Source organism: Dromiciops gliroides, chromosome 2, assembly GCF_019393635.1.
Source record: "Dromiciops gliroides isolate mDroGli1 chromosome 2, mDroGli1.pri, whole genome shotgun sequence".
Lineage (NCBI taxonomy): Eukaryota > Metazoa > Chordata > Mammalia > Microbiotheria > Microbiotheriidae > Dromiciops > Dromiciops gliroides.
In genome coordinates, this window is record NC_057862.1 from 24,447,793 (window position 1) to 24,462,435 (window position 14,643).

At 42.4% G+C, this 14,643-nt stretch overlaps 1 protein-coding gene across 6 annotated transcripts in view; it reads left to right on the forward strand.

Annotated features, from left to right (window-relative positions):
* The window catches only part of ARID5B (AT-rich interaction domain 5B), a 210,543-nt gene extending 199,818 nt beyond the window's left edge, over positions 1-10,725 (forward strand). For all 6 annotated transcript variants that reach the window (XM_043984027.1, XM_043984028.1, XM_043984026.1 and 3 more), the window contains 2 exons: positions 894-1,092; positions 4,494-10,725. In XM_043984027.1, the coding sequence (XP_043839962.1) occupies positions 894-1,092; positions 4,494-6,617 (2,323 nt within the window). In that variant the 3' untranslated portion in view covers positions 6,618-10,725. The remainder of the gene's footprint in view (positions 1-893; positions 1,093-4,493) is intronic.
* The last annotated feature ends 3,918 nt before the right edge of the window (positions 10,726-14,643 follow it).

Genomic DNA, 14,643 nt, shown 5'->3' on the forward strand with positions numbered 1-14,643 from the left:
CTGGGTGCTATATTTGTCTGCTGTGCTTTCAGTATGGTATGTCTCCCCTGGCATCTTTGGGTAGAGTTGTTGCCTATCCTTCATTCTCTTTTTTTTGTGTGTGTGTGGGACAGTGAGGGTTAAGTGACTTGCCCAGAGTCACACAGCTAGTTAGTATCAAGTGTCTGATGCCAGATTTGAACTCAGATCCTCCTGAATCCAGGGCTTTATCCACTGCGCCACCTAGTTGCCCTCTTTCCTTCATTCTAGAAGAGGACCATTGATACAGTAGACGGTGTGATAAAGTGGTCTTGGGACCCAGGTTCAAATTCAGGTGTTATGTATGATTCTGTTGTTTAACTGCCATGCAGGTCACTTGAGCATCTGAACCTCAGTTTACTGAGCTGGAAAATGACAATAATGATGAAACACTACCTACGTCTTAGAGTTGTTGTGAGTCCAAATGGATATAAAGTGCTTTGTAACTGTTAAGTTGTCTAAAGCTGAGTCAAGAGGAATGCTCTTTGTAGAAGATTAAGATAGTAACTGTTGATTCTGATTACGAAGGAATAGCACTCCACAGGTGTATGCTCTTTTAGAGGGAATTTCTAGAACTTTCTTTATGCCGATGGTGGGAAGGGAAGGACATGATTCATGGAAAGATGACTCGATTTGAAGGAAACAGACCCAGGTTCTAGTCCTGGCTCCTGCCTTTGGGACCTTGGGAAAGCTTCCTCTCAGCCTCGGTTTTCTCATTTGTAAATGAAGATGATCTCCAAGGTCCTTCCTCTCTCTAACTCTTCGTGATTTGGTAATAGGTTGCCCATATTAAACGAGAAGAAAGTAAGCCGCCATGCAGTGTTCTCGGCTGAAATTGTAAGGGCTGATCAATTGTTTGTTCTTTAATCCTGTAGATTAATACTACCGTATGAAAGATTTATTAAAGGAGAGGAAGATAAGCCCCTGCCTCCCGTAAAACCTCGAAAACAGGACAACAGTTCCCAGGAGGGGGAAAACAAAACAAAACTGCCCGGAACCAAACGCATCAAAAGTGAAAACCCAAAGAACAAAAAAGAAAAAGATCACGCTGCAAAACCCCAGGACACACCAGAGGTTAGTTAACCACCATGTTCCTCTGCTGAAACGTTACCATTAGAGCTGTCCGGCTTTTAGTCTTAAGGGTGGAATTTATGCGTGTGACCAAAGGGTTTCCTCTCGTAGTTTGCTCAAGGGCTGAAAAGTTCTGCCAGGCTTCTTTCTGGGTGCTCTGATTGGGGGAGGCTTTAATCAGCACCCATCATGAGCCCTTCTTGGGCAGGGGGTCTGATGGCCAATAAAACAGGTGGCTTCTGCTGAGGGCTAGGAAAGGGCCTCTCAGAGAGGGAGCTGCTTTAGAATCTCAGAAGCACACCAGGCATTCAAAGAATTTGGAAATAATTTTAAAAAGCAGTTGAGGTTTGAAGCCAGACAAGTCAGGCCTTAATCATGGGTGTATCTCGGTCATTCAGTGCCAGAGTAACTTTGAGTTGTCCCTGCCCGATATAACTGATCTGGCCATGAAGCCCAGATGTGTTGTGTGGAAAACATTTTCAATACGCATGATTTATTGGGTAGTTTTGAAATGGCTCCTCAGAAACCATTATTATCTTTTCTGTTATTAGGTAGTTTCTGACCAATTTAAAACTAGCACCAACCATCAGCAGACCCCAGCTGCTCTTATGGAAGCCCTCTCAGAAGCTAGACACAGAGACTGGTTTTGAAATCTGTTAGAACATGAATAAATTTTTAAAAACCTTGCTCCCTATTAAACAACAACAACTTAGCAGCCACATTCAAAGGCAACATGTTTTAGGATTAAACCCCAGGGGGAATTTTGATACTTCTTTTAAACACCCCTAAAAATCAGGTCTGTAATGAACCCAGAAGAGACTCTCTAATTAAACAGTAGCTTCTTAAAAAATAATAAAAATTTTTAAAAAAACATTCCAAACTGAAAAATTAAGCCGTTCAGTTGGATGTCATAGGAATAGATTATATAGCTAGCAGAAGGGAAAAAAATTTTTTTTCATTTCATGAACATTTTAAGCCCCAGTAATTTACTTACACACACACACACTCTCTCTCTCTCTCTCTCTCTCTCTCTCTCTCTCTCCCCTTTGAATTGGCCACAGACATGGCCAAAATCAAAGAAGTTCCTAAGTTCATCTCTTGAGCCTCAGATCACTGAGAAACGTTGTATGCTTTATACACAACTGTTGCCTATATATCCAACAGATAGGGCTATGGAAACTGGGGCCAAAGCTGACCTTTGAATGTCTCTTCTTATGATTGGATGTCAGTACCCAACCCAACAAAGCTTTTGTCCCCAAATATTGCTTGCTTGTTGGTTGTAGCCAACCCACTGACTTAGTGTAATAAGGAAGCCTAAAACCACCTGGTATAGCCCCTGTCTGAATACAACATTCAGGAACATTAACTCAGAAGTTAAGACCAGTCCCACCGTTGATGCTTCTTATCAATGTGCCCTTGGACAAGTCACTTCACTATTGCTGTTTGGCCTCATTTGACTTTTGTTGATTACTTCCAATACTAAATCAGATTATCATAGAAAATTTGGGGGTGGCAGGCCCTCCTCTCATTTTGATTGCTTCTCATTGTCTTGGATTGCCAAGTTTATGCTAATTAAGGGGCATGTATACCCCCACTGAAGTTAACTGGGGACGGACTCTAGGATTCTTGAGTTTCTCCAGAAATCATCATATGATTCTGCTGCTCCCAGACAACTAAGCCTTAATCTTGCAGCTTCAGCAGATAAGAGGGTAAAATACTAAATATGAATTGCCTTTTTCCCCTTTGACTCACACATTTTTCTGCTATTGTCATGTAATATGAGCTCAAGAGACCAGTGTTTATGCAGAAGGAAGCCTGCCTGGTGTGGTCACCAGAGGAGTTGGAAGTGCTCTCACTAGCTAAATAGCCTGTCACCTTGGGCAAGTGACTGGGCCTCAGTCTCCTCCTCTGTAAAATGAGAGATCATAGGACTTAGAGCTGAGGAGCCTAAGAGATCTAGTCTAACCCCCCTTTCGTTTTACAGAAAAGGAAACTGAGGCCCAAAGCAGTTAAGTGATTTGTCCAAGGTCATACTGGCTGTGATTAGTGAATTGGATTAGATGATCTCTAAGGATGCTACTAGCTACAAGTTTCTTAAATTTGACTTTACAGAGGACATGTTGATATTTGGACATTTAAAAAAAAAAAAAGCTATGTGCAAAGATGAGGTAGGTGACCATAGATTATAACGAATTGTGCATCCCCATGCACAGTGGGATCTTGTGGAGAAACATCTTTTAATAAATGGGTGTGGGTGTAATTTATTAAATACTTTCTTTGCCACCCCCACCACCAAGTCTCATGCGAATACCTTCATGCAACATTTAGATAATCATTTTCTTGATGCTTCTTATCTTAACAACTGAGAACAAAGTTGGAGGGTGAGACAAATACCATAAAAGACAAACACAAAGCATGGTTTTGTGACTGTCTTCCACCAAGGCATGTCAGGATGAGATGACAGCTGTTATGAAAGGGCTTGTCAGTCAGCCGGGGTCACAGATGGAAAGTTAGAATGACCTTTGGAGGTCACAGTTCATCTGACTCCATAATGGAATGAATGGAATGGATTGTGCCCACAAGCTTTGTCAATGGGGCAGCACAAAGAGGGGCTGTCTCATTGACGATAACTTATTTCAAGGGAAGAGAAAAGCTATATTTGTAATGGCGCACACTGCCTGAATGTTGACAACTTCATTTTTAGCTTTAATAAAAATGTAGCTTTCCACAATGCTGAAAGGGAGACTGGGAGTTTCTTTTCTCCTTGGCAGGCAGGCTGCCGCGGCATCTGCATAATTTTTAAATATTTTAGCATTATTTGTGTGTTGTGTGGCACCGAGGAGAAATTATTAACACATAAGCAGTCGCTAATTTTAAATTCACCAAATTGCAGAAATTAGAGTGAATCTGGCCATCTCGAGTAATAGCAAGAGGTGAGAATGCACGTTGTTGTTGTGTGGTTCTTTTAATGGGGTTGTCTGCCTTCTGGGAAGAGAGCAACTATTTTTTTTTTAATCTTTCTCAATGGTGTCATAAAACTACAACATGTAATTTAAAACCCATTTGGATAATTGACTGATTTGACAAGAAGACAACCTCAGAATTAAACTATATGTTGGAATCAAGAGATGATATGATTGTATACCATCAGTATACACGGCTTTGCTATTTTGATAGGTGTCTCATAAGAAACCAGAGTCGATATGCGTATTTCCCTTAATGTTTCTGTAATTTAGATTTCTTTGTTTAGAGATGTGATTGGGGAGTAATAAAGCCTTTCAAAACTCTCGGAGGTGATTGACAAGCCTGTTTTTTAAGGAAGGCTGCTGGGTGTAATACTGTATTTCATAGTGGGATCTGTCAACATTCTTTGCTTTCCTCTGACTATTGAAATATTTCATTAGGTCTCATCAGAGCAAGAGAAGGAGATGCCAGATCAGAGAAGTCTGACCGCACCCCTCGCTGCTGGAGAATTGAAGAAACAGATGGAAGGAATCCCGGCAGAGGTGCTCGCGTCTGGAGCAGACCCAGAAAAAGGAGACTTGAAGGACCAAGGTTCAAACAAGGAGAAAGCAGAGGAGGCCAAGGAGAAAGAGGGCACTCCCTCCTCCCTAAATGTTTCAGTGATCCCCGAGGAGGAGCCAACCCAGATCCCAATGGGGGGCCAAGAGCTCCACCCGTCTCCGGACATCCTTGTTGACATGAAGCAAGAGCCCCAAACCTGCAGTTTTACAGAGAGCCCTGAAAACGAGCTTCAGGAAACCCCCTTCGGAAGTTTCCCCACCATGCCTTTGGCGGGCCAGAATGAAATGGAAGACGACAAGCTGCCCGTGATGGCCGATTACATCGCTAACTGTACCGTGAAAGTGGACCAGCTCGGCCATGATGATATCCATGATGCTCTGAAACAGAACCCAAAGGTCCTCGTGGTCCAGTCGTTTGACATGTTCAAAGAGAAGGAGTTGACGGTGCCCCATGATGACCCCGCATTTAACTACACCCCCTTGCTTTACTCCCGGGGTAATCCAGGCATCATGTCTCCACTGGCGAAGAAAAAGCTTCTGTCGCAGGTGAGCGGGGCCAGTCTGTCCAGCAGCTACCCCTATGGCTCCCCTCCCCCTTTGATCAGCAAAAAGAAACTGACTAGCAGAGATGAGCTGTGTTCCGGTTTGTCCCAGGCCCATCACGGTCCCAGTGCAGACCACATGGTAGTCAGCCGGCCATCGGTCATTCAGCACGTGCAGAGTTTCAAAAGCAAGACTTCTGAAGAAAGGAAAGTCATTAATGAAGTCTTTAAGCATGACAAATTAAGTAAACCAGATCCCCACCGCTGCAGTTTCTCCAAACATCACCTTAATCCACTCACGGAGTCCTATGTACTGAAGTCAGATCTCGAGGAGAGCAAAGACAAACTGATGGACAAAAGGACACTCCAGCATTCCCATGTGCCCAGCTTTCTGGCAGATTTCTATTCCTCTCCTCATCTACACAACCTTTACCGACACACGGAACACCACCTCAATAACGAACAGACGTCTAAATATCCCTCCCGAGATATGTATAGAGAGTCAGAAAATATTTCTACTTTCCCTTCACATAAACACCAAGAAAAACTCAATGTGAATTACCACACGTCTTTGCATCTGCAGGACAAAAAGACAGCATTGGAAGCCTCTTCTGATGATCAGCCCACAGATTTGAGTCTTCCAAAGAGCGCGCATAAGCAGACTGGAAAGGCCCTGGGCCTGGCTCATTCATCAGTGGGACAACAGGAAGGCAAAACTGTCTCCCAGTTTCAGATTATGAGCAGCCAGACAAATCGAGACTGTAACCCCAAAGCCTGCCGAGTGTCCCCCATGACCATGTCGGCCCCCAGAAAATATGCTGAATCGCTTCCTAGGTCTGGAAAGCCTCACCATGTGAGACTGGAAAATTTAAGGAAGATGGAGGGGATGGTTCATCCAATGATACACCGCAAAACAAGCCCCCAGAATGTCGGCGCAGCACGGCCTTTAAAGAGGAACCTGGAGGGTTTGGATGTCGTGATCTCGGGGAAGAAGATCCGTGCGGTGTCTCCCCTGGATCCCTCCAAGGACAAGGCCTCAGAGCAGGACGGCGAAAGTGTGAAGCCGGCTCACGGCAGCCATGCCAGCAGCACGTTGGAGAGCCACAAGCTCCCCCTCTCTTCTCCTATCTTCACGGGCTTGTATCCGGGAACCCTGTGTTCAGGTCTCAATTCCCGCGTCCCGGCTGGATATTCTCACCCTTTGCAGTACTTGAAAAACCAGACTGTGCTCTCTCCGCTCATGCAACCCTTGGCTTTCCATTCGCTTGTGATGCAACGTGGAATCTTCACATCCCCAGCAAATTCTCAGCAGCTCTATAGACACTTAGCTGCGACCACACCTGTAGGAAGCTCCTACGGGGAGATTTTGCACAACAGCATCTACCCTTTAGCTGCTATAAACCCTCAGGCGGCCTTCCCATCTTCCCAACTATCATCTGTACACCCCAGTACAAAACTGTAAACTTAGCCTTCCAAAGCATCTAAATGAAAATGTCAATCTCGTAGCTTCTCTCCTTACCCCATGATGACATCTTGAAGAAGGAGAAGTCCGTATTCCTTCTGAACTAGGGCTCAGGAACCACCCTGGGAATCGAAAGGATAGGTCTCTTTGATTGGGGTGAGGCTTTGCTTTGGCTAGGTCAGTCTAGACCCCTTTCCCATATCAATGACCTCCCCAGCCTCCAAATCATTTCACTTTGCACACGAGTTTTGTGAAGGGATTTACAACGTCCAAAAATTGCTAAAAGAGACCCTCATCTATCTGCCCTCAGATTGTTGGGCCTGAGCTAGAAAGGTGGCATTTCAGAGGAGGGGAAAAGGAAGACTGGTGAATCCACACCATCAAGGGATGCCCATCTTTGGGTAACTTGCTTGACTTTTCAAGGTTAAATCAATGCAATGTATAGTGAATCTGCAATCGATCTTTCCTTTTGACACTATTAAGCCGGAAAAGTAAACACTGTTCAACTAACTGTATAGACTTGCTTCTTAAAAGGTACCTGTATTTGTTTGTTCACATAATTTATATACAGGTAATTCCTTTTCCTTCTTCCTCCCCAGTTTATTCTGTCCTATTTTTTTTTTAATTAAACAGTATCATTTTGTTGGCAGGTCTTTTTGTTTCTGTTTCCTGATTTTTTTGTTTTGTTTTGTTTTGTTTTTAAAAGGCTGTCCTAGTTGTCGATGTGTAAATATATATATATTTTTCCACATCTTATCATTTGGAGCAGCTTTGGGTGGTAAAGTTATTGTTTACAAATTGAAGCAACCAATTCAAGTGGAACAAATGGAGAGAAAGAGAGAGAGAGAGAGATTGAGAGAGAGAGAGAGAGAGAGAGAGAGAGAGGTCAGATCACACGATGGTGCAAACCAAGTTCATTTTTCAATCTGCAATTTAAGGATTTTGTTCCTCCTCCACGGCAGGGCCGAAAGAGCTTCTCCACTGTGTACCCAGCCAAAGGCTTTGCTTTGAAGTGTTGGGTTTTGTGAAAATGTTCAGCGTTGTACTTACCTTCTCTAGGCTGTGAAGCTGTCCTACATACCAGAGGAATCATCAAAACAGAAACTACAGAATAACAACCAAATCCAGAGGACATATTTGTGGCCTGTACAGATATTTTAGGAATTCCAGAAATTAAAACAGGAGCCAAGATGATCTCAACTGATTTGGGGTCGAAACCCTTTAAGAGTCTGGAGAAAGGAGGGCTGGGGGCGGGGGTTGGGGGGAGGCCGAATGGGACTGACTTAACTGAAGAGAATGACTAGACATCAGACACCTTCTCCCAGCTGAGCTGTCCGTAGTGTCATCACTGGCCTGGTCCAGTTGACCTCTTACAGATGCAAAGAAGAGCCCACTGCCACCATGTCATCATGGCTATTGATTTCAATTGAATTGTTTAATTACGCACATAAAAAAGAAACTCATCTTTGGTTGCAAAGGCAGTGTTGTCATGGTGGTCATTCTAACCAATGGCCTATCTGGCAACAGATTTTGCTTGATGTTTGCTTCTGTCGTCCGAAATAAATGCTCACTCTGGTCAAGCCGTGGAAAGATGTGGATGATTTGTTTTGCCTCTGTGTTACGTGGGCTACTGAGATGTAACCACGGATGCATTTTGTTTTCAGGATGTTTTGTCAGTCAAAGAAAATGGTGGGTTTCCTTTCGGCCTCCCCTGAGAGTTCATCCTCCTATATCCATTGATGATCATTTTGTTAAAGCCCTCCCCTCCCCTCTCCCCCATGGTTTCCCGTAGACATTAGTCCCCTAGATAACTGAGGTTTTTTGTTGTTGTTGTTTTTCATTTGGGGTTTTTTTTCCCTCTGAGATGTTTTGTTGTATGAAAATTGATGACAATTTTCAACTTCTAAATAAGCAACTCGCCTGCAGACTTTTCAGAACTGGTAAAGGCTCTAGAACAAAGCCATGCATGCAATGCATTTATTTGTATTGAAACGTCACCGCGACATAAAGCCAAATATCTAATGTAACATACTTAATATCCAAAGGTAAAAACAGAGGAATGTAGTCATCCAGTGGTCAAAGTTCCATTTGCTTCAATTAATTACTTACCTTCCTGTGGAAAAAAAACAAACACGTGTGTGGGTGTATGTGTATATATGTATATATGCCCATATATACATATATAGGAGAGAATATTAAATAAACTAATAGACTTTAGGTTAGACATGTGTGAGTGCATATTATCCTGCTGTTGCACAAGAGAGTGAGAGAGAGAGAGAGAGAGAACATCGCAATCCCAGCTGGTTTCCTTCCAGCAGGGACGCATAAGGAAGTTGCACTAGATATGAATCGTGACAGAACTAGAGAATATGAAAGAAAAACAATCCCATGGCCATTCCATAGTCAACGAGCTTGTTTTTTTAAAAAATGGGAGCTTCCCTTTTTGGGGGGTTGCCTATAAATTGTGGACCTGGGGGTATTTGTTTTCCGCAATGCACTGATCTCACTTTGGTTCCATCAGGTTGGAATTGGGTCATGCCATTTTCAAATCGCGTTCATAAAAGCCAGCATTCATTTTTCTCGTTTGTTGCAAGAGGAGACTCACTGTTTCTCTCTGAGGGAGATCATAATGCTAAGTAAAACCTCAGGACCACTAAGGAGAAATGGTGGAACTCCCTCCAGGAGCAGCATTATTATTATTATTATTATTATTATTATTATTATTATTATTATTATTATTATTTGTTGTTGTTGTTGTTGTTGTTGTTGTTTTAATCTCAACCAGAATCTTGGAATTCTTTCTCTCAAAAGACCATTGAATTCCTCATTGGCTGAGAAAGGCCTTTTTTTTTTTTTTAAAAGTCTTACACGGGGCTTTGTTTGTATTGTTTGAGTCCAAGGGGCCTTATTATTGAATGGAGTTGTGCAAGCCTTTTGTTGTGCAACCAAACCATTGTTATTGGTAGTTTTGTAAAGGAAACTGTGGAATCTAATGGGCAACAGAGTCATAAATCTATTTACTGAGAACAGCTTCCAAGAAATGTTGCAATTCCAAATGCACTAAGTTCATGATTCATTGGATATTTTGGAGGTTATAAGATTTAAATAACAACCCTCCCCCACCACCAAAAAAAGAAAGAAAGAAAGAAAGAAAGAAAGAAAGAAAGGAAAACACAAAAACAACTCTTGGCTTTAACAAATTCAATTTTAAAAATAGAGCCCAGTTGAGTTTCAGAATTCAGTGTCCTCCTAGTAAATGATTAGAATGTGGAATATTTGCAACAAGACTGTTTTATTTAGTTAGTTATTGGAGACTCTCAGTTCATGTTTATCGGAGCATAAAGAGTGGTTTGTTCAAGCCCAATATTGACTTTACAATTTACTGAACTGGTGCATGAGTTCTTAAGTACTGTATCTTACTATGTTGCTGTGTCTCATGGAAGTTTTGAGTTGGTCCTACAAAAATCTTTTATGTAGTGTGCCTTCAAAGAGAGCAGTTCATTTTTCTCTTCACTGATTGTTCCATACGGTCACATTTTGTGGTGGTCAGCCAAGTCCCATCTGGTCCGATTTTCCAATTGTCCTGATCTTAACGAGGAATGGGAATGATTTCACTCTGGCGAGACCCACACCATTGAAATGATCATCATAAGCACTTAACTCCAGTGTTGGCTGTAAATGTATTTGATATTCTGCTTGTCTCCCTATGGTTGAAATATGTTTGAAGAAAAGGCAGCATAATCTCTTGGCTGTTTATACTTTTTTAAACTTTTCCTTTGTTGTAAATATTGTATACTTTTGGTGATTCGAGTTATGTAACCTCTATGCTCTGTAAGGTGGTTATTTGTATATAGTAAAGTGGCCCAGTGATATTAGAGACTTTCCCATGGAGGAGGTTATTGAGTAACCTCTGCATTAGTCTGAACACTACCAGAAATAAAGCTGAGCCAACTATAAACACTCGATTTTGTATGTTTTCCAAATTGTACTTATTAATGCTTTTGATACTGTATCACGTGCCAATAGTTTCCCAATCACATAGCAGGCAAGAGATATTTTGTACTTTTTGATCCACTGTCATATTTAATAAAAAATGTTACTATCTGTTCCCTTTGGTGCCTGAGTAGTAATTCCATCTCCTGTTTTTCCTGTTGAGAAGTCACTGAACTTTGAAGGATGCTCTGCCCCAGCGGGCCCTGCGCCCCCCCCCATCACTTTCCCTTCTCTTATGCCAATAAAAAGATGCTACTTCCCTAGGGGACAATAGGAGCATCTACCTAGAGCTAGAAGGGGCCTTTGAAATCTAGTCCAAAAACCTCAATTTGCAGAGAGGTGAAGTTACTTTCAAATGCAGGTCCTCTGAATCCAAATGAGACCATCTTTCCACTAGGCTGCATTGTCTAGTCCTATAGCAGGCAATTAAAAAATGCCCCCTGGGGCAGCTAGGTGGCACAGTGGATAGAGCACCGGCCCTGGAATCAGGAGTACCTGAGTTCAAATCCGGCCTCAGACACTTAACACTTACTAGCTGTGTGACCCTGGGCAAGTCACTTAACTCCAATTGCCTCACTAAATTAAAAAAAAAATGCCCCCAGACCATTTCTGGTCAGTATTGACCTGAATGTACCTCCCCAAACCAGGACTGTAAGCGTTTCTTCCTGATCCACCCGGGGCTCTCTCCCAGGGCTGCTGAGCCTCTGGTCCCATTCACTAGCTCTAGGACACCCCTCTGTGAGCTGTCTTCTTCCTTGTGCTAGAGATGCAAGGTTGCTGACTGTGGACAGTCTTGTCAGGCAGGCGGATAAGGGGGATGGACAGGAAGCTGCCCTGACCATGTACTTGAGCTCTCAGAAAACCACATTTCAGCAGTGTGCTTGTGCACTGACCCTTTGGGGAAGATTGGAGTTTTCCAGAGGGTCCCCCAGAACTACATCCATCACCATCAATCACACCTTCCCAGTCCATGTCATCTCTGCAAATTTATGACCATAGCACTTCCTGGGCAAACCCAGCCAAAGCCTTCCTAGCTCTCCAGTAATTCCCATCTGTTTATAGCATGCTATAGCTCACAATTGCATAGTGCTCTAAGGTTCACAAAGTGCTCTGCAAACATTTCATTATATTCTCACAACAACCCCAGCTGCCTTATTTGTTTCCCCTTTCTACAACTGAGGCAAACAGGTTAAGTGGCTTGCCCAAGGTCAGAGCCAGTGAGTGTTCAAGGTAGGATTTGAATTCGGGTTTTCTTGATTCCTCCCCATGTGCTTTATTGTGCAATACTTTTTTTTTTTAGTTTTTTTTTGGGGGGGGGGCGGGACAATGGGGGTTAAGTGACTTGCCCAAGGTCACACAGCTAAAAAGTATAAAGTGTCTGAGGTCAGATTTGAAATCAGGTCCTCCTGAATTCAGGGCTGGTGCTTTAACCATGTGCCATACTTCTTAGGAGTTACTGATGCCCCTCTTCAGTAAATTGTGGTTATTTGAAGCCCTTTTCCAAAGAGAACAACCCAGACTTTAGTTCGTGATCAACATTTAGGAGATCCTACACCTGGCAAGAAAAAAGAGAATAAGATTTCCATCCTTCACCTGATCATGAATTTGCAGCTGGAAGGGGCTTCAGAGATCAACTAGTTCAAGCATTCATTTTACAGGTGAAGAAACTGAGGCCCAGAATTAGCTCACTTGCTTCGAGGTACAAGGCTTGGCTTGGCCAGAGGTAATTCCCAAATGGGGAGTAATTCATGGTCAGTGATCTTAAGTTCCCTTTGAAGAAAGTTAGTAAAAAGTGAGTTCAAAAGCTGCTCTTTGAGAACCCACAGCAAGCACTCCTGGTTAGGCCTGAAGTTCATATTGGTGCCCAACGTGAGAAAGGGAATCCTAAGTAAATTCATGTCAGAAGCCTCCTGGCATTCAAACAACACAGGAATCACAAATGATTTGTCTTTGTGGTGAGGCTTTGCCAGAGAGCCTGGTCTGTTTGCTAATGGTTTGGCCCATCTCTAACTCAAAGGACCTGAACACCTGGGGACAAAATCAAGAGAAGCTAAATAAAATGAAGTGAGGAAGTGGTAGAAAGAGGACTAAAGAATTGATAATGAGTCTTGTGAATTTGGGGATTCAATAAGAATATTTTGTTCATTTCAAATAGATGTCACTGGTGCAGTACTTCAAGATTTGCAACATTGCTTTATGAATACCTCATTTGATACAGTAATCCCTGGGAGAATGATGTTAACTATCATCTCCATTTTATAGATGAAGAAACTAGGGCAGACAAAGGTTCAATGACTTACCTAGAGTCACACTGCTATCCAGCTTAACTCTGCCCAGAATGATATCCACCACATCACTTGTTGTTTAGTCATTTTCAGTCACTGTGTCTGACTCTCCATGACCCCATTTGGGGCTTTCTCTGCAAAGACAATGGAATATTTTGCCATTTCTTTCTCCAGCTCATTTGACAGATGAGGAAACTGAGGCAAACAGGGTGAAATGACTTGCCCAGGGTCACACAGCTAGTGAGTGTCTGAGGCCGGATTTGAACTCGTCTTCCTAATACCAGGCCCAGTGCTCTATATCCACTACGCCACTTAGCTCCCCCAAAAGACCAGCCCTTTTGCAAATGGACCAACCCATCTACAAATTAACAAGCCTAGGTCGTGATAATCTTTTAAAAATTAGGCTCCAATAAGATCATACATCGAACGAGCTAGGAAGCCTTCAGCACTTTGGGTAGATCCTCTGTAGAGAATTCTTTGGAAGACATGGGCAAGAATGACACAGGAAGAGCAGGCACCGATGGCTCGTCGACTTGGAGGGAACTCCTAAACTGATTAGCGCAAACATCTGCTGCAGTATTGAAACATCAAAGAATTTTTTAAAATTTACATTGGGTGAGACTTGTACCATCATTTGTATATGAATGAACCTGTTTTTAAAAGGGCTAGTCTTTTCCTAAAAGCCTTAATATTGCGTGCAGATCTTAATGAGGTAGCCAGATAAAGAAGCAGGTAAATCCCAAGACTTGAAGTCACGAAGACCCAAGTTGCATACCTAATTGCTCAGAGGCATGAGGCACAAGTCAATTCATAGTTTGATAAAATGCAAATGTTAACATCTGTAGTGGAAATATACTTGTGAATGGTGTTGGCCTCAGTTTCCTTATCTGTAAAATGAGGGTAATCATAGCCCTCCCTCACAAGTTATTGCGAGAATCAAGTGATATAATATGTATAAAGTGCTTTCTAAACTCTGTCACTACATATATATTTTTATCATTATCGTTATTAAAACAAGCTTGATTGGATTTCTACATGACACTGGCTTTGCCTTTTGTGGGTGATTATAAGGGTTTAAAGCTAATAAAGCTATGCTCTTTTTTAAATAGATTTCATTTATTTTCTTTTTAAAAGTCACAATTTAGATGTTTCTAGCACCAAAACTGCAGTTCAAGAGTAAACACCTTGAAAGGAAGGATGATCTTGTTTCTGTCTTTCTATCCTTGGAGCTAACCACAGTACCCTGTACTACGGACACGTTTAATAAATGTCGCTGAATTTGTGAGAATCAGCAAGGTTGAAATGTCAGTGTCCAAATGCCAGGGAGCTTCATCCTGTGATTTTCAGTCCAAGATATTTCTCACATATGGATACAATCTGTATGATTTGCTCAAGTGGAGTCAGGCTATTAAGGGGAAAGACTCCTAGCTGGATTAATCATTTCAACCAACCAATCAATAAACATTTATTAAGGGGGCAGCTAGGTGGCACAGTGGATAAAGCACCGGCCCTAGATTCAGGAGGACCTGAGTTCAAATCCGGCCTCAGACACTTGACACTTACTAGCTGTGTGACCCTGGGCAAGTCACTTAACCCTCATTGCCCTGGAAAAAAATTAAATTTATTAAGCACCTACTATGTGTCAGGTCCTGTGCTAAGAGCTAGGGATACAAAAAGTGGCAAAAGATGGTCCCTACACTGAAGGAGCTTACAATCTAATGGGGGAGACTATGCAAACAAATATATAC